Below are 27889 nucleotides of genomic sequence, written 5' to 3' on the forward strand. Positions count from 1 at the left end.
GGCGTAAACCCGGGAGGCGGAGCTTGCAGTGAGCTGAGATCCGGCCACTGCACTCCAGCCCGGGCGACAGAGCGAGACTCCGTCTCAAAAAAAAAAAAAAAAAAAAAAAAAGACAAGTAATAATAAAAAAGAAACAAGAATAGGATCTACTTTTAAAATTCTAACGAAAAAGAGTTTTCTTTTTTAACAGGGACAGAAATTAGAGGAGGAACACCAAAAACTTTCTATAGCATAAGTCAAAATTGTGACCCAAAAATACTGTTATAAAAAGTTAAAACTCCCAACGAAACAATCACCTCTATAAATGGAGAGCATAAAAAGAGAACTAAAAGTACTCAAGGAAGACATGATAAGAAAATATAAGGAGCTAGGCCGGGCGCGGTGGCTCAAGCCTGTCATCCCAGCACTTTGGGAGGCCGAGATGGGTGGATCACGAGGTCAGGAGATCGAGACCATCCTGGCTAACACGGTGAAACCCCGTCTCTACTAAAAAAATACAAAAAACTAGCCGGGCGAGGTGGCGGCGCCTGTAGTCCCAGCTACTCGAGAGGCTGAGGCAGGAGAATGGCGGGAACCCGGGAGGCGGAGCTTGCAGTGAGCTGAGATCCGGCCACTGCACTCCAGCCTGGGCGACAGAGCCAGACTCCGTCTCAAAAAAAAAAAAAAAAAAAAAATATATATATATATATATATATAAGGAGCTAAAATATGACCTGGCAAAGATTTTTTTAAGAGAGATAAAATAGAAAATATTAAGTCCAAACTGGAAGCAGCTAAAAGGAAAATAAACATTGTGAGGAACATGAAAAGAAAAGGAGTGAAAAGTGAGCACAGTTAAAACAAACAGAGAGTAGAGAGAATGAGAAAGAAATGGATGCAGGAGATGTGAAAGGAAGACAAAAGAATTTTGCATTACAGATAACTTGTATCCCTAAAGAGAATAAACCAAAGGCCGGACGTGGTGGCTCACACCTGTAATCCCAGCACTTTGGGAGGCCGAGGTGGGCGGATCACGAGGTCAGGAGATCGAGACCATCCTGGCTAACATGGTGAAACCCCGTCTCTAGTAAAAATACAAAAAAATTAGCCAGGTGTGGCGGCAGGCGCCTGTAGTCCCAGCTACTCGGGAGGCTGAGGGAGGAGAATGGCGTGAACCCAGGAGGCAGAGCTTGCAGTGGGCTGAGATCGTGAAACTGCACTCCAACCTGGGCGACAGAGCGAGACTCGGCGTCAAAAAAAAAAAAGAGAGAATAAACCAAATAAAAAAATTTAAACATATTTAAAGATATAATCAAAGACTTACAATTTCCAACAATCATGATCTATGTTATTTGGACCAACGCTCTCACTGAGGATTTTTACAAAGTTAAATCAAATATAATATCACCATAGATACAGCTGAAAAGAGAATTCGTGTATATGAAAATAAATTAGAAGAAAGTATCCAAATAGCAGTGTAAGTAGACAAAAAAAAAATGTACAAACTAAAGACATATACAGCCCATTTGAGAAGGTTTAATGAATTTAGCTGGAATTCCAGGACGAGAGGGGTGAGACAACAGAGCAGAAGCAATATTTGAAGAACTACCACCTGGGAATACATACATCCTAGAAGCCCGACAAACTGGAATAATAAATAAAAAGATATTCAGAAAGAGACATAGGTCACCTGCAGAAAATAAAAAAGAAAACAAAAAATTCTTAGCAATAAAGGAGAAAAAAAATGCATGACAGAAGACCTCTCCATAACAGCAGGGAAGTTAGCAGACTACGGGCTGAAAGAAAACTGCCACATTAGACTTCAGAGCCAGTGAGAGACTGAAGCCAAACAGAGCCTGCCATAAACAGGCATCACTAAAGGATACACCTTCAAGCAGAAGAAAATTTTATATCCTGAGTAGAGTCTCCAGGATATAAAAATAATAAATAGCAAAAAGATAACTATTGGGCTAAAACTAAATGAATGTTGATCATATAAAACAAATATATATTTTTAGAATTTTAAAAAGATAGAAATCAAATACAAGAAAAGTCCACAAGATGCATCTGATGGAGTGGTCAGAGTCAGAGCGCTTGCTCTGAGACACTTGTGCCATCCAGACGGAGAGCAGAACTTTAGACTGCAGGGGATTCCATACTTACATTAAAATTTCAAGGATGACTTTTAAAAGGTAAAAACAGACTCTAACTCCAGAATGACACAGGAAAAAACAGAAATTGATTTTTTAAAATAGTGGAATCCACAAAAAGAAGCCAAGATTGTAAAGACAAAGAAAAGAAACATTTAAAAGCAGGCACATAATCAGATGGCAGGTTTAACTTCAGTGTAAAAAGGATTACATGAAATATGAGTGACTGAGAGCTCCAAATAAAAGTTTAATTGTGTCAGACTAAAATAAAAATATTTAACTGATTTCTGATCTCTGATAAGAGAGATATCTAAAGAAAAATGTAGGATTACAGCAAGATTAAAAACCAAATGAGGATATAGAAAATGATACGCCATTCAAATATTAATCAGAGAGGTCTGGCAATACCAATGGCAGACAAAAGTGACCTTAAGACAAAAAGCAATACTGCATCTAAACAGGATGACTCCCTAGTGATAAAACTTCACGTCCATATTATGAAGACTATGGTATAGTTTTTCTTTGTTTTCATGTCTGTAAGTTATTATTTCCATGTTAGTTCCTATAAAATACTGTTGAACTGACCAAGTATGTACTTGTTCATCACCGAGGCACTCTTTTATAAAAGATGCCCCTTCCTTGACATCCAGGTACTTCCCTGACATATGTTATAGTGTCTAATGTACTGCAAATTGATTTCACGTTTATCAATGAAGACATGAATAAATAAATTGATGCTTGCCAAAAAAAAAAAAAAAAATTTCACGTCCATAAAGACAAAACACGTCCAAATTTACATAGCCTCAAAATACATCAAGCAAACTTGATAAATTTGCTAAAGTACAGGTAAAATACTAAGGACTACTGGTAGCAATATGCAAATCTGCAATTATGATAGACATATTAACACATCTCTTTCAGTGACTAATACAACTAATACAACCAGCCAAAACAATCAATTGGAAATAGAAAATTAGAATAACACAATAAATAAAACTGACATAGAACTTAAACAGAATACTGCACACCTAAAAACTTGAAACAAACGAATCTAACCCTACATCAAGTTGGTAACATAATTACATAAAACAAAAAAATTATTCCATGTAACCTTAGTACATAGAATTTTCACTACACATTCTGTGTGATATACCTTAAAGATAAAAGAAAAACCACAGAAATCTTTAAGTTCATTAGATTTTCTTATTTTCAGTAATATTATCAGAGTTGTTATTTCAAACCTATTAGGAATATATTGTAGAACTAAGTGAATAATAAAATTGTGAATGTTGTTATCAACTACGATGTCCAGTCAGAGAACAAATAAAAACATAAATCAGAAAAGTTAAATATAAGTTCTATATTTGCATTTTAAAAAAAAAATCAATGAAACCACAATTTTCTCTTTTATAAGATGCCAATATCCTGGCCCTACACACTGAAAATGCTTAGAAGTAACAGCAATTTGATAGTAAACACAGCTTGTATTCTACAGAAGCAACAGGGTTCTTAGGAGAAATCACTATTTCTGGGTTGAGGTTTGGAAATGTATCAGGTGAGTCTGGGACATTGTATTTGGCTGGAAACCAAGTAAACTCTGAAAGACTGATGGGGTCATGTCAGAGGAGAGAGGAGCAAGGTGGAAGGTGCTTCCAGCAGGCCAGCGAGAAGCCACTTTAAGCTTCAACAACATAATGATTAAAATTGATAAGAAGGCATCAAACATATTAAAAAGTCATGAATTAATAATCAAAGAAAACAATTTACAAAAGTTTGGAAAGGTACAGAGTATGTTTTCTGACGTCAGTGAAATAAAGGAAAAAAAAGAAAAACTCCCTATGTCTGAACATTTAAAAATTAACTTCTAAACATACACATAGGCCAAAGAAACGATCGTATTGAATGTTCGAACTAGTCTGAATTACAGTATATCCAATATACCAAATATAAAACTCATGAACTAATGAGAAATCTATACCCTTAAATGTTCATAATAAAACATAGATAAAATGTGAAGGCTAATTACCCACCTCAAGAAATTAGAACAGCAAAATAAACCAAAAATAGTAAAATAAATAAAGGAAATATAAACCTAAGAGCAGAAGCAGTGAAATTGAAATTAATTTGCAATAGAGACAATTTAAAAAGAAAAATTGGTCTTTGAAAAGAACCGACATGCTTCTGATGAGACTGGTAAGACAGAGTAAAAACAAACAGATAACTAAGATCAGAAATGAAAAGGAAAGACCAGCACAAATGATATGGCCATTAAAAACATGAAGATAGTGTACATAATCACATGCCATTGTATTTTAGTTTGAACGAAATGGACATATTCCTAGAAAAACTGTAACAACCACATTTACTCAGAAGGAAATGAACTTCTGAGTACAGCTCAGAGCTATAGCAGTGGGAAAAACATAAATCCCATCCTCACCGCAAGGACAAAGCTAGAAAAACTGTAAATTCATGGCTTCTTGGGTCCATCAGAGAACCTAGGTCAGAGAGCAACCAAATGCCTAAAACCCACGGAAAACCTGATGCCTGCAGGAAGAAGCTGGACCCAAGCCACTTGCTTACCTGGGGCTAGGTCCTCTAATAGAGTATCAATACATCATATTAAAGAAGTGCTCAAGACAGTGTGGGCCAGCATGAGAGCATGAAGTCAAGGGAGCCGAGACGGGTGACGGCTGACACCCTCATGCTGACTTGAACTCCCCAAGTCTACCAGTTGTTCTGAGGGGAGATTCGGGAGAATCCTGGGCAAGTCTCTGTTACGGGCTGAATTGTGTCCCCCAGCCAAATTCACATGAAGGCCTAACTCTCAGTACTGCAGAATGTGACTGTGCTTGGAGACAGGGCCTTTAAAGAAGTAATTAGGTAAAAGGGAGGCTGTTAGTGTGGGTCTTAATCCCATGTCACTGGGGTTCTCATAAAAAGAGGAAGTTTTGACACACCAGGGTCTCATGTTCACGGCAGAAAGACCATGCGAGGGCACTTTAAGAAGGTGGCCATCTGCAAGCCAAGGAGAGGCCTCAGAGGAGAACAGCCTGTGGACGCCTTGATTAAAAAGTGGTCAATAGGATGGGCACTAATCCAGTATGTCTGGTGTCCTTGTAAGAAGAGGAGATTAGGACACAGACACACACAGAGAAGAGACATGTGAGGACACAGGGAGAAGACAGCCGTCCAACAAGCCAAAGAGAGAGGCCTCAGAAGAAACCTACCCTGCTAGCACCTTGATCTCAGACATCTAGTCTCCAGAATGTGAGAAAATAAATGTCTGCTGTTGAAGCCACACAGTCTATGGTCCTTTGTTATGGCAACCCTAACAAAGTAACACAGCTTTCTTTCTGGTGTTGGCTGAGGGGAGGGAGCCACCGCCACTGCCATACCTTCTCCCAGCCCATCTTCCCTAGGGAACAAAAGCCCTAATCAGCTAAGAAACAGCACAGAAGCTGTCACTTAAGGGCAGCTTAACTGGATAAAATCCATTACATCTGGGAAAAGGGATGGGGGATGCCCTATCCTTGGGAAAGAAGGAACACAGGCTAGGATCAAATCTGCCACTAGAATAAGAGCAGGAGCAGGAGCACCTGCAAAGGACACGCCCCTCAGACCCAGAGACAGCATCTGCTGACAATAAGGCATAATCAGAACATCAGGGAAAGCCTTTCTCCCTCACTAGCAGGCTAACCAAGCTGGAGAAAAAGTAACACATATTATAGCTGAGAGAGTCACAAGCAACAGATTCTCTACGGGACACAATGCAAAGGTGAGACTCAGAGGGGAATGCAGACATAGAGAAAACAACCTCTGTCAAACCAGCACTTGCCCTCAACACAAGATACCAGAAACATTTGAAGCCCATGATGCACAAAGGATAACACAGCAACAACAAACCTCACAACTAGCCCAACTCCAGACTAGAGGAACACAAAATCCCACATGGCCTAGCAGAATGAAAGGCGTGCTGATCTCCAAGACAGTATCTACGTCCTATGCATGATGTGCAGATTTCAATAAAAAATTAGGAGACACACAAAAAGGCAAGAAAAGAACACACCTTGAAGAGATAAAACAATCATCAGAAACAGACTTCGATAAGACACAGATGTTGTAACTATCACACAAGGAATTCAAAATAACTATGATTAATATATTTCAGCCTATCATGGAAAAAGTAGACAGCATGCAAGATCAGATACGTAATTTTGGCTGAAAGATGAAAACTATAAGAAAGAAGCAAATGGAAATATTAGAAATCAAAAACATAGCAAGAGAAACGAATTTCTTCAGTAAGTTCATCGCTAACAACAGGCATGAGGAATGAATCAATGAATTTAAAGATAAGTCAGTAGAAATTAACCAAACTGAAAAATAAAGAGAAAAAAACACGGTGGGAGCAAAACAGCATCCAAGACTTGTGAGACCACACTAAGTGACCTAATGAACGTGCAATCTGAACTGCAGAAGGTGAGAGAGCAGAGAAAAATATCCAAATAAGTGATGGCTCAGAATTCTACAAAATTAACGACCTAGTCTTGCATTCCTAGGATGAATCTCACTAGCATGTAATTGTATTAGTCCATCTTCACGCTGCTGATAAAGACATACCTGAGACTGGGAAGAAAAAGAGGTTTAACTGGACTTAGAGTTCCACATGGCTGGGGAGACCTCAGAATCACGGCAGGAGGTGAAAGGCACTTATCACACGGCAGCAGCAAGAGAAAATGAAAAAGAAGCAAAAGTGGAAACCCCGATACACCCATCAGATCTCATGAGACTTATTCACTATCATGAGAATAGCACGAGAAAGACCGGCCCTCACGATCCAATGACCTCCCACTGGGTCTCTCCCACAACACATGGGAATTCTAGGAGATACAATTCAAGTTGAGATTTGGGTGGGGACACAGCCAGACCGTATCAGCAATGCATTATCATTTTACATGTTGCTGGATTCAGTTTGCTCATCTTTGTTGGTAATTTTTGCTTCCATGTTCAAAAGGGAAATTGGTCTTTGGTTTTCTTCTCTTTAGTTGCTTTTATTTGATTTTGGAATTAGAAAAATGCTGACCTCATAAAATGAGTTTAGAAGTATTCTCTCCCTTTTCTATTCTCTGGAACATATTGTGTAGAATTATTATTATTTCTTACTTAATGTTTGGTAAATTTCACCAAACCACCGAGCCAAGAATCTCCTGGAACACCAAGCATGATAAATTTTAAGAAACAAACCACATATAGGCATATTACACTGAAACTTCTGAAAACTAAAGACAAACAGAAAATTCTAAAGGTAGCCAGAAGAAAAAAGACCAAAAAAAAAAAAAAAAAAAAGATAAGGATTAATACTGACTTCTCATCAGAAACCATGGAAGCAGAAACAATAATGAAGAGACATCTTTAAAGTGGGGAATTATGAAGATACTATTGTACAATCCTAATACTATCTACACTTTAGTGTGATTAGTAGTTTCAGGTTAATTTTTAAATGTATCTATATATTTTTTTTTCTTTCTTTTTTTTTTTTTTTTTGAGATGGAGTCTCCCTCTGTTGCCCAGGCTGGGCAATGACACGAACTCAGCTCACCGCAACCTCTGCCTCCCAGGTTCAAGCAATTCTCCTGCCTCAGCCTCCCGAGTAGCTGGGATTACAGGCACCCATCACCATGCCCAGCTAGTTTTTGTATTTTAGTAGAGACAGAGTGTCACCATGTTGGTCAGGCTGGTCTCAAACCCGACTTCAAATGATCTGCCCACTTCAGCCTCCCAAAGTGCTGGGATTACAGGCGTGAGCCACCATGCCCCACCTATATTTTAAATTCTAAGTCGACAGCTACAACTTTTTAAACTGGCATAAGTAATAAGTCTACAGAAGAGATAAAATGGAATCAAAAAATTATCAATTAGCTACAGAAAAGGGAGAAAAAAAGAACAAGAAACAAAGTACAAAGAAGAGAAGAATTTGCAAAGAGGTAAATTTCAATCAAACCATCTCAATAACTACTGTAAGTGTGAATGATGTAGCACATTATCTTAAAATACAACAACTGTCAAATTGAATCTTTTAAAGCAATATGTAAATATACGATGTCTACAAGAAATCCCTTTTAAATATAGATTTTAAGGCATATAAAAAGCAAAAGGATAAAGACATGCCACGCAAATACTAATTAAAAGAAAGCTAGTTGCTATATTTACATCAAAATAGAGTTCAGAACAAGGGAGAGGGACATTATATAATGATACAACAGCCAATCTTCCAACAAAATATCATAATCCTAAATGTGAATGCACCTCAAAGTAAGAGACAAAAACTAACAGGCCTAAAGGAAAAATAAACAATCTATGATTATATTTAGAGATGTCAACATTCCTCTCATAATAATTGATGGAATGAGTAGGCAGAAAATCAGTAAGGATAGTGATTACTTGGCCAATATCATCAATTAGCTTGACCTGATGGGAATTTATAAATAGATGTAAACTACACATTACTCTCAAATGTACATGGAACATTCACCAAGAATGACCATATTATGATCCATGAAACAAACCTTAACAAGTGTAAAAGAACAGAAATTATACAGGTATGTTCTTGGGCCTTAACAGTATTAAACTAGAAATCAATTATAGAATACTAGCTGGAAAATCCCCTAAGATTCAAAAATGAAACAGCACACCCCCAACTGATGCATGGAATAAAGAGTCTCAAGGGAAATTTTAAAAAATGTTTTGATGTTTTGAATTCAATGAAAACACAGCCCATCAAAATTGTGAGATGCAGCAAAACTAGTACATACAGAGAAATGTATAGCATAAATGCTTATATTAGAAGAGAAGAAAACTCCCAACTCAGCTAAATTTCCACCAGAAAGACCAAGTGAAAGAACAAATGCAATCCGAAGTCAGCAGAAGGGAGAAAATGCTCAAAGTTCAGAGCAGAAACCAAGGAAGTTAAAGACACAAAAATAACAGAGAATCAGAATCGAGCCGAAAGCTGATTCTCTGCAAAGATCAATAAAAATTATAAACTTCTAGCCACACTAACCAAAATAAATACACAAAATTAGCCATATTAGGACTGAAAGAGGAGCCATCACTAATGACAACAAACACATTAAGAGGATAACAAGGGATTATCACAAACAACCCTATGCCCATGAATTCAAAAATTTAGATGGAATAGAATGAAATGAGTAGAATAAATCCTTGAAAGACATAAACTACTACAACTCACTCAAGAAGAAATAACTTAAATTTTCCTGTATCTATTACAGAAATTGAACTGCAAGTTAAAATTCTTCTAAAAAGGAAAACTTCAGATCCAGGTAGTTTCAGTGGTGAAAGTTATCAAACATTAAGAAATACTAATAATTCTACACTACCTGTTCCAGAAAACAGAAAAGGAGAGCATACTTCCAAATTCATTTTATGAGGCCAGCATTATCCTAATTCTGAAATCAAACAAATACCTTTAAGAAAAGAAAACCAAAGACCAATGTCCTTCGTAAACATGGAAGCGAAAATTCTCAACAAAAATATGAATAAACTGAATCTGGCAAAATAGAAAATGATAATAGCTCACAATCAGATGAGATTCATTCCAGGAATGAAAGACTGGTTCAACATGCAAAAACCGCAGTCACCGTATTAACACACTAAAGCAGGACGGCCTTTGGTTTTGACTATGACTGTACATATATGACAGCCAAGCACAATCCAGTCAGCTATCGAAGGAAATGAAGCACTGAATCGTGCTACAACATGCATAAATGGACCTCAAAGAAACAACACCCGGTATGAAAGAAGCCAGATGCAAAAGACTAAATGCTGCATGAGCCCACTTATGTGAAATGTCTAGAAAACGTAAATTTATAGAACCAGAAAGCAGATTGGTGGCTGCCCAGGACTGGAGACGGGATTAACTGCAATGAGCATTAAATGCAATGAACATTTTGGATTGTGGTGATGGTTGTAGAAATCTGTATGTTGAATTACATGCTTACAATGGGTGAATTTAATGGTGTATAAATGAGATTTCAATTAAGTTGTTAACTGAAAGTGACAAGAAGAAAAGAACAAAAAGGAAGAAGAAGACTTACCAAAGGTATTGAAAAACTAGAGATAGCCATAGATCCACAGAGGTCTGGCAGGGCCCCTGCCTTTCACCAAGTTGGAAACTGTATAGAAATTGATGAAAATCCAGGCGCAGTGGCTCAGCCTGTAATCTCAGCACTCTGGGAGTCCAAGGTGGGTGGATCACCTGAGGTCAGGAGTTTGAGACCAACCTGGCCAACATGGTGAAATCCCATCTCTACTAAAAAGTACAAAAATTAGCCAGGTGTGGTGGCAGGTGCCTGTAATCCCAGCTACCCAGGAGGCTGAGGTAGGAGAATCGCTTGAACCAAGGAGGCGGAGGTTGCAGTGAACGGAGATCACGCCATTGCACTCCAACCTGAGCAACAAGTGTGAGACTCTGTCTCAAAAAAAAAGAAATTGATAAAAAAAAAAAAGAAATAAGGTTCATGACTCTTATTTATAACATAGGTGGAGGCTGGGGACAGAGCCCTGGAGCTGCAGAGTCTTTGGCTAGGCCGGGGGCCGTGTGCGGGAATGGAAGGAAGGCCCTCAGGGGCGGTGTAGTGGGGCTGGGAGCGGAGGCAGAGGCTCACAGCGGCCCAGTGGGCCAAGGCGTGGGGGCTGGATGGCATCCTGGGCACAAAGGACAACCAGGAAAGAGTGTTAAGCAAAGGAGACTGTGACCACGCCTGGTCTTGAAGCGCGCACTCGAACTAGTTTGTAGAGAAACGACACATGTACTCCCTGGAGGCTGGGCTGTGGCTTGTCCTTCTTTGTAACTGTCACGGGAGGTCACCCACTGAGAGGAAGGCGGGAGCCGCTCAATCCGCGTCTGTTAAATCAGCGCACGTACAACCCTCGTCCCTTCCCACACTGTGTATGCTGTGGCGGGAAAGGCTAACCCCACGAGAACTCCCTGGGAAGCCTCCATCAGCAACGCGCCCAGCCCGGCTCAGCTCCGTCTTCACAGGGCAAAGGGAGGAACATCGGCTCCCTCTGATTCCCGTCACCCCTGGCCCGGCCCCCTCATCTCCATGGCGTGGTCCACAAGCGGAGGCGAACAAGCAGCTTCCCTCCTCCCTCCCCGCCCCAAAGCCTCCCGAAATGGCTTGGAACCTGCTGAGGACCCAGGTGGAAACCTGCGGTCTTCCTGTCAAAGCTGTTTTCACTTAACACCAGTGACACAGGTGAGGGCGGTCATGGCGCTGTAAACCCGCCTGTCTGAAATGTCTTACCTGGACTTCACGAAGCTGACTGAACGTATTCGTGTGAACTTTCTGCAAATTGATGGCGGCCAACACTGCATAAAGAAGAGCGAGGCCCGACTGAGAGGCCTGAAGCGTGAGACAAGCGCCCTCAGGGGAGGGAAGGAACCCGCCCCCCGCCCACGCACCCGCCCCCCCCGCCCACGCACCCCGCCCCCCCGCCCACGCACCCGCCCACGCACGCCGGAGGGAAGGAACCCGCCCCCCGCCCACGCCCACGCCCCCGCCCCCCGCCCGACGCACCCGCCCCCGCCCCCGCACCCGCCCACGCACGCCGGACGGAAGGAACCCGCCCCCCGCCCACGCACCCGCCCACGCACCCGCCCACGCACGCCGCAGGGAAGGAACCCGCCCCCCGCCCCCGCCCGGCGCACGCAGGAGGAGCGCATGCTCAGCAGTGAGGATGGCGAGAGGCTGCCCGCATCCCACTCTGCCACGTCCAAAGGGCTGCCATGGCCATCGCCACATCCCTGACACTTGCACGGACACTCATGGTTAAAATTAGCTACACTCTGTGCAGGGAAGTGAGCCAGGCCAAGGCTCCCTGACATGATTAGACCAGAAACGGAACGCAGCTTCCTGGCCCCAAACTCAGCACGTGTTCCAGTGTACCATGCTCCAGTGGAAAAGCGGCTGCTAAGGAGGCAGAAGGGCAGCCGCCCGCCGCAGCCCACCCCAGCGGCCTACTCACACCCGGGCGTGCCCCTCACTACTGCCATCTGATGAGTCCGTCCTGAACCTTCCTGCCACTTAATTCTCTAGGACCTCCTAAGTGTCCACACGGAGCCTTGGGTGGAAGGATCCCAGAAACGGGACACGGTCTAGGCGGGGTTCCTGACACAGCACCCATCTTCTGGTTCTCCCTGTGGTTTCCCACGTTAGTGGAGACGGCCCTGATCCCAGGCCAGGCCCAGTACTAATGCAGATTCCTTACCACAGAAAACCTATGGCAGACGGAAAGGCGTCCTGAGGACAGAGGAGCTCCAGTGCTGCTGTGTTTAAAGACAGCAGGAGCAAGGCCAAGAGAGGGGGCTGGTGAGCGGCCCTGAACCTTGACCTTGAGTCCTCATTTATTATAACATCAAACTCCAAGATCCATCCCAGTGGACACGGGAAAGGGAGGCATCAAGATGCACTTGTTTTTCTCTGGAGTGTGTTCAAGATTTACACGGGCTGGCTGAAAGCCTTGTTCTCCTGTGAACTAACTCTGAATGTGTACCTCCTTTGGTGTGGCCGCTCAGCACATTTTTCTCACCATCGGAGGTCAAGAGAAGCTCCACAATCCCTCTTCCCAGCAGAGCCTGTTGAGAAAATTAACCAAAATGAACCCAATTCCCTCATTCCATTGGGAAAAAAGAAATACATACAGCTCCCCATACTCATGGGTTCTACTACATCCATGAATTCTGCAATCACATTCAGAAATGTTTTTTTTTTTAATTTTAAATTTTTTTTTAGAGACAGGGTTGTTGCGGGAAGTCAGGGACCCCGAACGGAGGGACGGGCTGAAGCCACAGCAGAAGACCATAAATTGTGAAGATTTCGTGGACATTTATTAGTTCCCAAATTAATACTTTTCTAATTTCTTATGCCTGTCTTTACTGCAATCTCTGAACATAAATTGTGAAGATTTCATGGACACTTATTACTTCTCCAATCAATACCCTTGTGATTTCCTATGCCTGTCTTTACTTTAATCTCGTAATCCCATCATCTTCGTAAGCTGAAGAGGATGTGTGTCGCCTCAGGACCCTGTGATGATTGTGTTAACTGCACAAATTGCTTGTAGAGCATGTGTGTTTGAACAATATGAAATCCGGGCACCGTGAAAAAAGAACAGGATAACAGCAGTGTTCAGGGAACAAGGGAGATGGCCTTGGACTCTGACTGCCTGTGAGCCAGATGGAACAGAGCCATATTTCTCTTCTTTCAAAAGCAAATAGGAGAAATATCACTGAATTCTTTTTCTCAGCAAGGAACAGCTCTGAGAAAGAGAATGCGCCCCTGAGGGTAGGCCTATGAATGGCCCACGTGGAGCCGGCCATCTTTTAAGGTCAAAGCCAAAGGGATGAAATAAGCCCCGGTCTCCTGTAGCACTCCCAGGCTTATTAGGATGAGGAAATTCCCACCTAATAAATTTTGGTCAGACCGGTTGTCTGCTCTCAAATCCTGTCTCCTGATAAGATGTTATCAATGACAACGCGTGCCTGAAACTTCATTAGCAATTTTAATTTCACCCCATCCTGTGGTCCTGTGATCTCGCCCTGCCTCCACTTGCTTTGTGATATTTTATTACCTTGTGAAGCATGTGATGTCTGTGACCCACACCCTATTCCTACACTCCCTCCCCTTTTGAAAATCGCTAATAAAAACTTGCTGGTTTTACGGCTCAGGGAGCATCACGGAAACTGCCGACATGTGACGTTTTCCCCAGATACCCAGCTTTAAAATTTCTCTCTTTTGTACTCTTTCCTTTTATTTCTCAGACCAGCCAACGCTTAGGGAAATAGAAAATAACCCATGTTGAATATCGGGGGTGGGGTTTCCCCCAATACAGGGTCTTTCTGTGTTTCTCCAAGCTGGAGTGCAGTGGCATGATGATAGCACACTATAACCTCAAACTCCTGGATTCAAGCCATCTTACCACCTCAGTCACCTGAGTAGCTAGGACTACAGACACATGCCACCATATCCAGCTAATTTTTTTTCTTTTATAGAAACAGGGTCTCACTATGTTGCCCAGCCTGGTCTGAAACTCCTGGCCTGAAGTGAGCCTCCTGCCTTGGACTCCCAAAGTACTCAAATTACAGGTGTGAGCCACTACACCTGGCCAAAAATATATTTCTTAGTTGCATCTGTACTGAACATGTACAGGCATTTTTCCAATCATTATTTCCTAAAGAGTAATATATAGCAACTATTTATGTAGCATTTACATTGTATTGGGTATTAGGAGTAATCTAGAGATAAGTTAAAGTATATGGGAGAGGCCAGGCACAGTGGCTCATGCCAGCACTTTGGGAGGTTTAGGCAGGCAGATCACTTGAGGTCAAGAGTTTAAGACCAGCTTGGCCAATATGGTGAAATCCTGTCTCTAATTAACCAGGTGTGGTGGTGCATACCTGTAATTCCAGCTACTTGGGAGGCTGAGTCACAAGAATTGCTTGAAACCAGAGGCAGAGGTTGCAATGAGCCGAGATCATACCAGCCTAGGTGACAGAGTAAAACTGCCTCAAAAAAAAAAAAAAAAAAAAAAAGGATATGGGAGGATGTGCATAGGTTGCATGGAAATGCCACACCATTTTATGTCAAGGACTTGAACACTGACAGATTTTGTGTCCCTGGGGGCCCTGGAATCAATCCTCCATGGATGCCAAGGGATGACTACACGAGGAAATTGGAAACTAAACACAGCATGGTTCAGTTGGGTGAGATGTGAGCTGGACAAGGGTTTGAATTCAGTCTAACCTTCTGCAACTTAGTAAATTGGGGGAAATCACTGTCTGTCTCAGCCTGGTGATTTTTGTGGGGAATGACCCTAAAATCGGTTGAGTGTGGGTTCTGACACCCCATAACCAAAGCCTCCAGGAACAATGGGCTGAGTTTACCAGGAAATGCCCTGGAAGAGGATCTAAGTCACTGAAAGAAGAGGAAGACTAGGGAATCACTCTGTGCTGGAAGGGGAGAGGCTGCAGCTGTGGGGTCCTGAGAACCATCAGGGACTTCACCAAGCTCAGGTGCTGCCTAACACTGTCAAGGGGAACAAGGAAGCCTGCCATGGCTGCAGGGATGGGGAGATCTCATCCGAAAAACCATGGTTACGAGGCCAGATAGCCAGGGCCTGGCTGTGCGTCTCCTGTGTTCATTGAGCCACATCTGGGCCTGGATTGGAGTTGAATGGTAATTTTTTTTCTTTTTCTTTTTCTTTTTTTTTTTTTTGAGACGAGTCTCACTCTGTCGCCCAGGCTGGAGTCCAGTGGCACAATCTCGGCTCACTGCAAACTCCATCTCGCAGGTTCAAGTGATTTTCCCGCCTCAGCTTCCCGAGTAGCTGGGATTACAGGCATGCACCACTACGCCCAGCTAATTTTTGCATTTTTAGTAGAGACAGGGTTTTGCCACATTGGCCAGGCTGGTCTCAAATCCTGACCTCAGGTGATCCGCCCGCAGCAGCCTCCCAAAGTACTGGATTGTATGCGTGAGCCACTGAGCCCAGCCAGTAAATTTTAAAACCAAGAACAAACAATGCTGGCTGAGTACAACTGATTCAGGGCAGCCATGCAGTCCCTAGGAAAAGTTGGGGAGGGAAATTACTCTCTGACCTTGTCCAACTCCAGAAGCCACAGCTGTAGGGCGAGAGCCAGCATGTGGATGAAGTCCAGCCCTGCCCTCCTCCCCACTTTGCCCAGCTGGGGACCCCTCCTCTTCCCCTCCCAGCCTCCAGACAGATGGTCTCCGTGCAGGCACTGCTGCAGAGGCAAGGCCGGAGTCAGGACGGCTCAGGCCCACCGTGCAGCCCTGCACCCTGCTTGGCAGCCCAAGGAGGGGTTCAGTTGAGACTGAACTCTCATCAGCTTCCTGAATGTGGGAAGTCAGGGGCCAGCAGGGGCTGAGTCACCAGGAAGGACAGCAGGCAGAACTGCAGTTATTCCCTGGCCTGAGACATCCCTCCATGAAGAAGCAAGGGGGACAGAAGAGATGACATTTATCTTACAGGCCAGAAAGCTTCGAGCTGAGAGTCACCTCACTAAATTCTTGAAGCGTTATTTACAGTGGAGGAAGATTCACCAACCCCAGCTTTAATGAGAACCGTGGGTCCCAGAGATAGGAAGCAGAAAGGAATAGCCCTTTAATGCCACGTTCTGTCTTCTAATACAGTTATTTAGGTACATAGTGATTGTCCTGACTGCTGTGCATTCACAGAGAAAATGAACTTGATCTAAAGTTGAACCCTGAACAACACAGGTTTGAACTGTGCGGATCCACTTATACTCGGAATTTTTTCAATACAAGTTAACTCCCCTGCCTCCCCTGCCACCTCCTCCACCTCTTCTGCCACCCCTGAGTCAGCAAAACCAACTCCTCCTCCTCCACCTCTTCCTCCCCCTCAGCCTGCTTAACATGAAGATGATGAGGATAAAGACCTTTACCATGATTCATTTCTGCTTAATGAGAAGTCAATATATTTTCTGTGACTTATGATTTCCTTAGTAACATTTTCTTTTCTGAAGCTTACTTTATTGTAAGAATACAGTATATAATAGATATACAAACCTGCATTAATCAACTGTTTATTATCGGTAAGGCTTCCAGTCAACAGTAGGCTATTAGTGACTACATTTTGAGGGAGTCAAAAGTTATATGAAAATTTTCAGCCACGCAGTGGGCCACCACCCCTCAGCACCTCGTGTTCACAGGCCAGTATTCTCAGAATGCACTGTGCCCAGCCCGATCACCCATGCATCCAGGAATCAGAAAAGCATGCCAGAAAAGAGACAGATGGAGGAAGGAGGCATGTAAACATGGGGCCAAACCAAGGCCCTCTCACCTTGTGGAGATACGGCATGTAGGTTTTATCCTTATTGAATGAGCCATATTCATTCTCCACTTGCACCGCGATGACAGGGCCTCCCTGGCGGTACTGAGAGACAAGCAGAGGAGGGTTAAAGAGTGAGGCTATTTGGGGCAAAAGCCTGGAGTCTCTGGGCTTGCTGCTAAAGGCTGCACAGCTGGTGTGGCAGGCTCTGATCCACGTCCCCTGCGGTCTGCGTGCTCTGCTCCAGCACTGGAGTTAGTCTGCTGGGTCACTTGGCTGCTGTGGGAGCCACCATCCCTAGTGCGTTGCAGACACGTAACTGCCACAGTTTTCCCTGTTTCTCACACTAGCTACTTAAACTTGAGCCCTCAAACCTACAAATGCATCTGCTTCCACACCAATCCCATCCATATTCCCACCTCCCTCCTGCCTTAGGGTTATGCCACCACTTGTATGTGGGTCCCACGACCTTCCACTGCCCGATCAGGAAAGTGCATGTAAGAAAGATGCAGAAGATAATTTGGCTTTACCTGGAGAGGAATCACTCTGGGAATCAGGTGGTCAAAATACTTCTCAACTGCTTCAGTGAAGCCCTTGTTGGTTGTCCTCAACAGTAACCGGGGGTCTCGCAGGAGCCAGCTGAGGGAGAGAGGGGCAGGCTCAGGGTCTGAGACAGGACGGGAGAGGGAAGGAGGAGAGGGCTCAGAGCTGCCCCAGCTCGCCCAGCACGTCTGCCCAGCTGCCTCACACCCGTGGTCCCGGAGCACTCAGGGGTCCTGGAAAGATCTGTGCCTCGCGAGACTTTCAGACCATTCTCATTGACTGTCGGGATTTGAAAGCAAACACCCGCCTCCACCTCCAAGGCACTTTGCAACTTGGGAAGTGCCTTCAGCTCCATTTGGTCCGACTGAGGGTCTGGCCTGTCAAGTCTGTTACAGTCATGTCTTAAAAAGCTTTTTCTTCTACCTTTTGTTGAACACTCTCCATTCTTTTTCAGTTTATTGAAAACATTTTTCAGTTGGGCTTGGTGGCTCATGCCTATAATCCCAGCACTTTGGGAGGCCGAGGTGGGCAGATCACCTGAGGTCGGGAGTTCGAGACCAGTCTGGCCAACATGGCGAAACCCCTGTCTCTACTAAAAGTACAAAAATTAGCCGGGTGTAGTGGCAGGCGCCTGTAATCCCAGCTACTCAGGAGGCTGAGGCAGGAGAATCACTTGAACCCGGGAGGCGGAGGTTGCAGCGAGCCAAGATCACACCACTGAACTCCAGCCTGGGTGACAAGAGCAAGACTCCATCTCAAAAAAAAAAAAAAAAAAAAAATTCTTGGGGACAGAAAAATTTCCTTAGGCACACTGTCACATTTCCACTAAGAGCTAAGGCTTCAGGCTCAGGGCAGGAGCCTACGGGCCAATGACACTCTGCCACCTCCAGGTCACTGGGGAAGTGCCAGGCAGGCCTCCAGTCAAGCTATGCCGGGAGTCACTGATTCCCGAAAACTCCACTCCCCTCAGCTCAGGCTTTCTCTGCCCCTGGAGAGAAAGCAAAGGCCTCATCTGACTCCGAGGTGCAGAGGTGCTCACCGGAGGCAGAGCCCCAGATTCCCCAGGAAGCCCTGCCCACCACAGGGGTAGCAGAGAGCAGTCTTGGAGTCTCACCCTGACCCTCAGCAGTCTGGGCTGGGGGCCAGAATCACAGAGGAGAGAATAAGGCAAAGAAAAGCAAGAGGGAAGGGAGGGGAGCTGAGGGTGGCCTCACTGCATGGAAAGGCAGCCTTCCCCTCACAAAATAAGCGACAGATCAGAAGTTTTCAAAACAAGCCCAGAGTCATCAGAACCTTCCCTTGCAGGCCTTAAACCTTCCAGGCCCTTTCTTCCCAGGGCATTTTGAGAAGGACAGAGGGGGCCACAGCCCCTCCTGTGTGGGGAAAGAAGAGTGGGAGCCTCTTGTGGCCACTTCTCCCTGAGCACACCCTCTTTACCCCAGTACCGCAGGCTTCACATGGACAACGCAGGCGCGGTGTGTGGCTTGGGGTGGCACACCCCCCATCAGCTCCATGAATAAAGTCACTTTCCTTGTTACTAGATTGAAATTCACGAAAGCAAATACTTCGTTAGAACCACAACTCTGGGATTGCAGCCCCGCTTACCTGGGCAAGCCCCCGAGGTCCATCTCACTGCAGATGTAGGGGCCTGGACGCAGAATCACCCACAGCCCGATCTCCGCAGCCATCAGGACGAAGGCCCTAGGGAGGTCCACATCGTCAGCCCCTCCCATGACGGCCCAGGATGAGGCCGGGTGGGGGCCACACACGTCACAGGGTGGAGCTGCCCAGTGGGGCGAAGGGATGGCTCGGCCCCACCCACAAAGAGCGGGGACTCCCACACTAAGTCGGTGGCCTGAGCTGCTCCCAGCCTCAGAGCCTCTGCACAGCCCCATCGGGGGCCTGAGGAGGAAGGGTGACAGCCAGGGCACAGGGGTCTTAACAGTGAACCTGACCCAATAGCCTTGCTAGCCTAGAGGGGCCGCCCTGCCCCAGCCCAGGCAGCAGGACCCCATGCAGAGTCGGGCGGCTCCTGGGGTCTTTTGCCCCTCTGGGCTGCAGTGGAGAAGTGGGGCCCAAAGGCTGCAGACCCAGCAGGTCATGACTGGGGAGCATCTAGGTCCCGGGTGCAGGTCCTCTCGCAGTCCTAGAACAGGGCTCCAGACCCAGGTCCCTACCAGCCACCTCTCTGCCCCTGTCCCTGGCCAGGTCACAGAAGCAGCAACACCACGTACTCCAGGTCCAGGTTCCCAGAGAAGTCAAATTTGCCTCTTTCTGGCTCATGCAGGTTCCACGGAACATAGCTGGAAGAGGTGAAAGGGAAGTATGATGAGTATCTTCTTATTTCTTCCTCCAAATTGTTAGGTCTGCCCCAAATCCAGGCCAAAACCATGCATTGCTCTATTCTGAAATAAGTTGAAGTTTCCAATGGAAATTAAACCTCTGTTACACTAACCATGACTATCTTTATAGTTTCTTGCTCTATTATCCAATTGTGGTTCAAGGTGCCAATTGTCCTGTGATGCTAGATTTCTTGGGATTTATATATAAATTCTTCCACTCACTGCCCTATTGTAACACCCATTAAAAGCATAAACTAAAGAAGAGAACAAAAACAAAAATGTCTACATCTGCCTTATATAGTATTGCTATGAGTTAGTCAAAATAAGAACAAATGAGTAGTTTCTGTGAAGATAGTGGAGATACAGTAAATCTAGTAAGGGTACTACCTTTAGAACTTAGCAAGAATGGCCCCTACAGGACCCTCCCCCATAGGGCTATGAGTAAAAATTTTATTAGGTATACTAGGCATAGTTCACCAGGCAACTGTCTTTTTTTGTGCCACTGGCAACATGTTTGAGTGTTATGCCCCTTAACATCGTGTTTCCTCTAAGCCCTGTGGTTTTTATTACACAGTTTTGTGCAGCGCAGAGATTTTTGACAATACATTGTAGAAGTGACTGTATGAACCACCAAGAAGACATACTACTCATGGCCTTCTATGAGCTCAACAATAGAGCTTGTTGTATGTCGTCAGTTACAACATAGCTTGTTGTAAGTAAAGGAGAAGCTGACTGAATTAGAGAGGACATGGATACATCAGTTACCATCACAGCGAAAAGATTTAAAGTACCCCTCTAAGAAACAAAGAAAATAAGCAGAAAAAAAAAACTTGTAAGGATATAGATTTGAACTGCATAATTAACAAGCCGCATCTAATAAGGAAGGAGAACCCAGTAGCCAACAGATGGAGCATTTACGTTCCCTTAAAAAGTGAATCTGGGCCGGGCGCGGTGGCTCAAGCCTGTAATCCCAGCACTTTGGGAGGCCGAGACGGGCGGATCACGAGGTCAGGAGATCGAGACCATCCTGGCTAACACGGTGAAACCCCGTCTCTACTAAAAATACAAAAAACTAGCCGGGCGAGGTGGCGGCGCCTGTAGTCCCAGCTACACGGGAGGCTGAGGCAGGAGAATGGCGTGAACCCGGGAGGCGGAGCTTGCAGTGAGCTGAGATCCGGACACTGCACTCCAGCCTGGGCGACAGAGCAAGACTCCGTCTCAGAAAAAAAAAAAAACAGTGTATCTGTAGAACTAAGTATGAAAAAAGAATGTAAAACTTAAAAGACCAAAATTTAAAATGCATGAAACAGTTGCATGTACTATGTCACAAAGTAAATCTCAGCAAATTCCAAAAATCTATATCACATAGTCCATGATCCCAAGACAAATGCAAATAAATTTTAAAATCACAGTTAACAATAGTAAAAATTAAAATAAATAAATAAATAAAACAGAAAGCATATTCCCAAATAGCTAATGGAAACAATATCAAAACTTAGGAAATATTTGAAAATAAATAAATTCAAAGCACTATATAGCAAAATATGTGGGCTATGTAACCAAAGCAACACTCAGATAAACATTCATATCTTTGAATGAATATATTAGAAAACACAAAAGACTGGAAGTAAAAGAAGTTAAATATTAACTCAGGGAAAAAGGAGGAGGAGGAGGAGGATACCGAGGAGGACAGAGAAGAGAAGGTACTAAATTTAATAAAGTAGAGAAAAGGAAATTACATTTAACTCAGAAACTGTGAAATAGAAATCCGAAATATACAGAGAGTATTAACAAAGCTACAAGCTAGCTATTTGAAAAGACTAAATAGAAATAGATAAGATTAAGGAAAAAGAAAAAAACAGCCAAAATACACAATGTGATGTACGTGACTTCCAAGTGAGTACAGGAAAGAAAGGAAAAATTTGTTAAGTCCCAGTGAGTTCAAAAGAAGAAAGAAGCCTGGGCGCAGTGGCTCATGCCTGTAATCCCAGCACTTTAGGAGGTCGAGGCAGGTGGATCACCTGAGGTCAGGAGTTTGAGACCAGCCTGAACAATATGGTGAAACCCCATCTCTGCTATAAATACAAAAAGTAGCCGGGCGTGGTGGTGGACACCGTAATCCCAGCTACTCAGGAGGCTGAGGCAGGAGAATCCCTTGAACCCAGGAGGCAGAGGTTGCAGCGAGCAGAGATTGCACCACTGCACTCCAGCCTGGGTGACAGAGTGAGAGTCCATTAGAAGAAACAAAAAAACAAAGAAGAAAGAAAGAAAGAAATGAAGGAAGGAAGGAAGGAAGGAAGGAAGGAAGGAAGGAGAGAAAGGAGAAAGGCAAAGAAAGAAAGAAAGGGAGGGAGGGAGGGAGGGAGAGAAGGAAGGAAGGAAGGAAGGAAGGAAGGAAGGAAGGAAGGAAGGAAGGAAGGAAGGAAGGAGGGAGGGAAGGAGAGAGAGAAAGGAGAAAGGCAAAGAAAGAAAGAAAGGAAGGAGGGAGGGAGGGAAGGAGGAGGGAGGGAGGGAGAAGGAAGGAAGGGACGGAGGTAGGGAGGGGAGGAGGAAAGGAAGGAGGGAGAGAAGAAGGAAGTTTAAGGGGAGGGAGGGAGAGGGAAGGAAGTTTTCAGGAGAGAAGGAAGAAGGAAGGAAGCAAGAAGGCCTTCAGAAAGGCAAAGAAAGAAAGAAGAAAGGCGGGACGGGAGGGAGAGGGAGAAACGGAAGTCCAGGGAGAGAAGGAAGGAAGGAAGGAAGGAAGGAAGGAAGGAAGGAAGGAAGGAAAAAAGAGGGGAAAGCAGAATGTATTCAAGAAGAAATAGAGGACGTGAGTTAATAACCATTCAAAGAGCTATGTTTTCCCAAAATCCTTCACCTCACAAACCACAAAAGATAGTAGTCACAGAGTTTACAGGTGAATCTTAAAAAACTTTCAGGGTAAAGATAATTCTTGCGCAAAATATTTTCAATAAGTAAGAAAAGAAGATTTACTCACTTTATGAGCTTATTATAACATTGATTCAAAACTGGACAAGAATACTAACAAAATAAAATTTTAAATCAGTTTGGCTTATAATCATAAACACATTTGAAATAAAACACTTTCGGCCGGGCGCGGTGGCTCATGCCTGTGATCCCAGCTCTTTGGGAGGCCGAGGCGGGCGGATCATGAGGTCAGGAGATCGAGACCATCCTGCCTAACACGGTGAAACCCTGTCTCTACTAAAAATACAAAGAATTAGCCGGGCGTGGTGGCGGGCGCCTGCAGTCCCAGCTACTTGGGAGGCTGAAGCAGGAGAATGGTGTGAACGTGGGAGGCAGAGCTTGCAGTGAGCCAAGATCAAGCCACTGCACTCCAGCCTGGGCGACTGAGCGAGACTCTGTCTCAAAAAAAAAAAAAAAAAAAAAAGAAATAAAACACTAGCAAATAAAGTCTAGCAATCTATGTGTATGTAATGTGTGCATATCTCAGAGCCAAGCAGAGTTTATACTAGTACCATATGGCTGCCTGACTATCAGAAAAATTGTCGACGTAATTCAGCAATTCAAAAGAAAGGTGAAGAAAAACTATATTGTCCCCCCAAGAGATGCAGTAGCAGCTTTCAATAAAACTCAACGATTATTTCTGATTAAATTCTTTGCATTTTAAATGAACCAGTTGTCAATTTACTGCCTCTCAGCTTCAAATTCACCCTTCAATACCAGCTCTGCAATAAGGCACAGGGCCCTCTAAGCATCTTCTCCTTTACAGTGAGTGTGATGGTAAGCTTGCCACAAGATGTGGAGGCAGGCCCTCAGGAGGACGGGGCCTCTGATTCTGAAGCAGTTTTGCATTCCTATGGTCATACAGGGTGGCTGGTCAGTTGTATACAGGTATGAGGACAACCATGGTGTTTCCTTTTAAAGGGTGAATTGCTTGAGTTCAGGAGTTTGAGACCAGTCCAGGCAACAAGGCGAAAAACTCCATCTCTACAAACAATTCAAAACACTAGCCTGGTGTGGTGGCATGCACCTGTGGCCCCAGCTACTCAGGAGGCTGAGGCAGGAGCATCACCTGAGCCAGAGAAGTAGAAGCTGCCATGAGCTGAGATCGGGCCACTGCACTCCAGCCCGAGCAACAAACAGAGCAAGACCCTGTCTCAAAAAAAAAAAAAAAAAGTTTGTTTTAAAAACATGCATGTATCTGTAAGTACATATTTATCTGTAAGTGTGCCTGAAGCTTCTGTCATTAAACTGAGTGCTCCCAAGGGCTCCTGGTGTTCCTTCACTAGACAGACAGATTCCTGAGCAAATAACCTTCTCCCCTGAGATTCTCCCACTAACCCCTATCCAAGTTTTTGATCATAGAGCAAGCTCAGCATGAGACGTAAGTGACCACTGGACGCTTAAGCATAAAATGTATGTGCTGGAAACGACTTGTAAGTCCTCACGCTGGGCCCCCAAAATCGGAGGCTCTTGCTACCCTGCACTTGTAGGGGAGCAAGATCCTGGAGGTGAGGGGCCAGCACTCACGTGGTGACAGTATTGAAGCCACAGGCCTTCAGCTTCAGCAGGCGGTCCCTCCAGTACTCCCTGGGCACCCGGAAATAGTGGATGGAGCCCCCGAAGATCAGGAACTTGTGGCCCTCCAGGGTGAAGTGGGGCTTACCCCGACCTGTGCTTGCAGTTCCCAGTCCCACAGATCGATTCTTCAGCTCCAGAGGGGTCAGATGAGACCAGTTAAACCTGGAGGGGGCGGGCGAGGGAAAGGAAGTGGAAAGGGAGAGAGAATTCGGGAGCGGGCTCGGAGGGGCGGCTGAAACCCTAGCGAAGAAAAGGAAGTTCTGGTTAGTAGGACGTGTTCTGTGCACAGTCGCGATACTCTTTTCTCCAAGAAGGGTGAGGTCGCTCCCCTCCCTCCCCAGGAATGCGGCTCTCAGGCCAACCTGGGCTGGGGCGGATGCGCTCTGCCACGCATGAGGTTCTCCTCCTGCTTAAACCGAGGAGCAAAGGCTGATAAGACAAACGGCAGGAAAAAGACGCCCACCACTCTCTTCCAGGAGAGGCACGGGCTGGAAGGAGAAAGGAGAACAGTGACAAGGGGACGGTGCTGGCCCCGCCGAGCGGCCCGGGCCGCGAAGCTGTGCCGGGGGCGCTTTGGAGGCCGGAGCCAGGGAGGGGCCCGCGACACAGGCGGGTCTTCCGGGCGGGCCCAGGGCCAGGAGAGCGCAGCACGGAGGCCGGGGACGGACCTTCAGTCCTAGACCCCACAGGCAGGGCTGGGCCCTGCGGGTGGGTGTCTGGGGAGGTGGAGGCGGGCGCACTCCCCACCAGGTTCAGGAAGGACACGGCGTCCAGCCGCTGGGGCCCCGGCCGGCATCCCCAACCCTGACTTTCTGGCATCTGGTGAACAGCCCCTCCGCAGGGTGCGGGTGGCACGGGCATCTGCAGAGGAAAGCTGGGGAGCGCGGGCTCAATGACCGGGCTTGGCGCGGCGCACGCCTGGGGCGCCCGGCTGGCCACAGACCCCGGGGAGGGCGGGAGGCTCCGAGGCACGCGCTGGGTGGTGGGCGGCCCGGGAGGGCGGGCTGGGCTGCCGCCGGGGCAGCGGCGATCCGTCACCTGAGGAAGGGCGGGGACTTCATCGCGGCGAGGCCGAGGCGCCGAGGGTCCCCTGCGGCTGCCGCCCTCTCCGCGGCCCCCGACGCCGCGCTCCGGCCGGGACCGGAGCCCCGGGTTCCGCGGGGCCGGCTCAGGTCTGCGCGCTGCGCGTGTAGCCGAGGCAGAAACCCGTTCGCAGGCGCAGACGGCGGATCCCGGTCCCAAGAATGCGCGTCGGGCGCCGCACCGCGAGGACAGCCGAGCTCCGCCGGCGCTCCCGGTGTTCCCGCAGCCGGCTCGGGCGCAGACGCCTCTCCGCCCTCGGAGGGAAAGCGGGAGGGCCCTTGGGTTAACGCCCCGACCTTGGGCTTCCTAACCTGGGTCGCCAGCCAGCTGGCACAGAAAGGCCGGCGTGTGGGCGAGGCGGAGAGAGCCAGAGCCCGGCGCTGGGCCGAGCAGCCTCCGCGCCGCGCGCACGACTGGAAACGACGAGCAGATCCTGAAACAAGGATTCCACCGAGGCCCGCGAAGCACAGGGGAGAGTCCCTGCAGAATTCCGCTTTCCCCACACTGCTACCTCTCGGTAAACGAGTGAGAATCAGAGCGCACAGCTTTGGGGAGGCGGTTCCCTCGGCGGGAGCGGCCGGGCACAGCTTCACGCAGGTGCGAGCGCGGAGGATGCTGTGGTGACAAAGTAGCGGGGCCTGCAGGAGGCAGGCCCGGGGGGCTGCGGACGCAGCGGGGGGCTGCCCAGCCCCTTCCAGGAAACAGGGGGGACTATTCAACGGTTTCCAGCAGAAACTAAGCCAGGTGTTCTTTTTACGGAGATTCCTCGGCTGCAGGGTGGAGGCTAGATGAGAACAGACGTCCTCTCATGGTGGTTAGTAACGATGCCCAAGTGGAGGGCACGGGTTCCGGGAAGACTTGGGAGGTGAAACCAGCAGCTCCGAATAACTGAGGTCATGAGGTCGGTGATACGGTCAGGTCGGGGGCTCCCCTCTGCTGATGGAGTATTTGAGAACCTCTATGAATGAGCCCTGGAGAGTAAGAAAGTTCCCCCAGGTTTCTGTGTCCATTAAACCTGTAGAACTCTTGAAACTGTGCAAGATGAAGTAACAATTTTGATCAAACAAAGCTGTCTGTCTTGAGATTACAGAAGTAACTCTACAAGGCCAACATCCCAGACACAGGAAAACCAGCCACTGGGGCTGCAGACCGAGCATCCTGGTGCAATTTATTTAAAAAAAAAAAATCATAATTTTTCCTTCAGTTCCCGATAACTGATGGTGAAGCAAAGAGCTATAGCTTCCCAAAGCAGGCAGAAAGCATCAGAAGCTTCCAGAACTGTGTGTGCAAACTTCCTGTGCCAGCGCTTTGATGTTAATAAAGCACAATTCCTGCTCCTAAACTGCTCTCTTTTAAGAACACCAGCTTCTAGAAAAAGAAGGCAGCACCTTCTATTGCTTTAGTAGTGGACGACCCTATAGGAGTTTATGTATGAACCGGAAAAGACAATTCTTGATTTCTTCTTAGGCTGAACTTCTTACAGAAATGTATGAGACAACTGTAAAATAAGAACCCTCGTGAGATCCAAAAATCTGGGTTAGGAATTGATATTGTCAGTGAAAAATTAAAGGGAAAGATGATCAACTCTTAATATTCCAGTGTCAGAGAGCTGTGAACAAAGAGTTGAGGCAGAGGTAACTTTAAGATTAAAGTATGAAAAATCTGTTGTCTACTTGTAAGATCATCTTTCCAGGTTTACTGATAGTTAATAAAAAGCAGCAAAATTTATAAAAGTGAAAATTTAGCCACTTCTACTTGTAAGCCATCCTTGTTAGAGAAACTCTTTGTTTACTTAACGTCATGTTTACTACAGAAAATGAAAACTGCTCATTTGAGCTATAAAATGGACTCCGTGGTCTCTTAGCAATTAATTTAACCCACGATGATACAGTTAACAGGCTGAGATGGAGGGATAGGGAGATGACAGATACATCCCTGCTACAGATCTTCAGACCCTAGCTTTAAATTTTGTCCTTACAGACATTCAAACTTTAAGTAAATTGATAATCGTCTCCAACAGGTTAAAAAACTAATGAAGTGGATATGCACCCCATCCCGCAGGGCCACTCCCAGCAGAGGGAAGTGAAGCAGCTGGCCTCCACCTGTCCCTCCACAGGGTAACTCTGCTCAAGTGCAGGCCTGGCTGAAGAGGTGCTCAGCAGGGGGCAGCCCAGATCCGCTGCCCGGCTCTGGCTATTATCATTCAAATGGGTCTTTTTTAGGGACTGAGTCTGCTAGATGCATTCATTAGTTAAGGAAATGGAAAATCGTGCAGAACTCTAGGTGAGAGTCCAAGGTTAAAATGTGTTCTCAAGAGTCTTTTCCCCTAGGAATTGAAGTTAATCGGCCTGATCCTGT

General features: G+C 45.9%; 1 protein-coding gene across 1 annotated transcript in view; it reads right to left on the reverse strand.

Annotated features, from left to right (window-relative positions):
* GLB1L3 (galactosidase beta 1 like 3) overlaps nt 1-25730 on the reverse strand; it is a 40140-nt gene extending 14410 nt beyond the window's left edge. Inside the window, exons 1-9 of the mRNA XM_010362047.2 lie at nt 25487-25730; nt 24811-24936; nt 24398-24610; nt 19796-19864; nt 19167-19262; nt 17549-17657; nt 17031-17123; nt 12702-12783; nt 11453-11517 (exon numbers count right to left, since the gene is read on the reverse strand). Of these exons, the coding sequence (XP_010360349.1) occupies nt 11453-11517; nt 12702-12783; nt 17031-17123; nt 17549-17657; nt 19167-19262; nt 19796-19864; nt 24398-24610; nt 24811-24936; nt 25487-25509 (876 nt within the window). The 5' untranslated portion in view covers nt 25510-25730. The remainder of the gene's footprint in view (nt 1-11452; nt 11518-12701; nt 12784-17030; nt 17124-17548; nt 17658-19166; nt 19263-19795; nt 19865-24397; nt 24611-24810; nt 24937-25486) is intronic.
* Nucleotides 25731-27889: the final 2159 nt, after the last annotated feature.

This window comes from Rhinopithecus roxellana, chromosome 15 (assembly GCF_007565055.1).
Source record: "Rhinopithecus roxellana isolate Shanxi Qingling chromosome 15, ASM756505v1, whole genome shotgun sequence".
NCBI lineage: Eukaryota > Metazoa > Chordata > Mammalia > Primates > Cercopithecidae > Rhinopithecus > Rhinopithecus roxellana.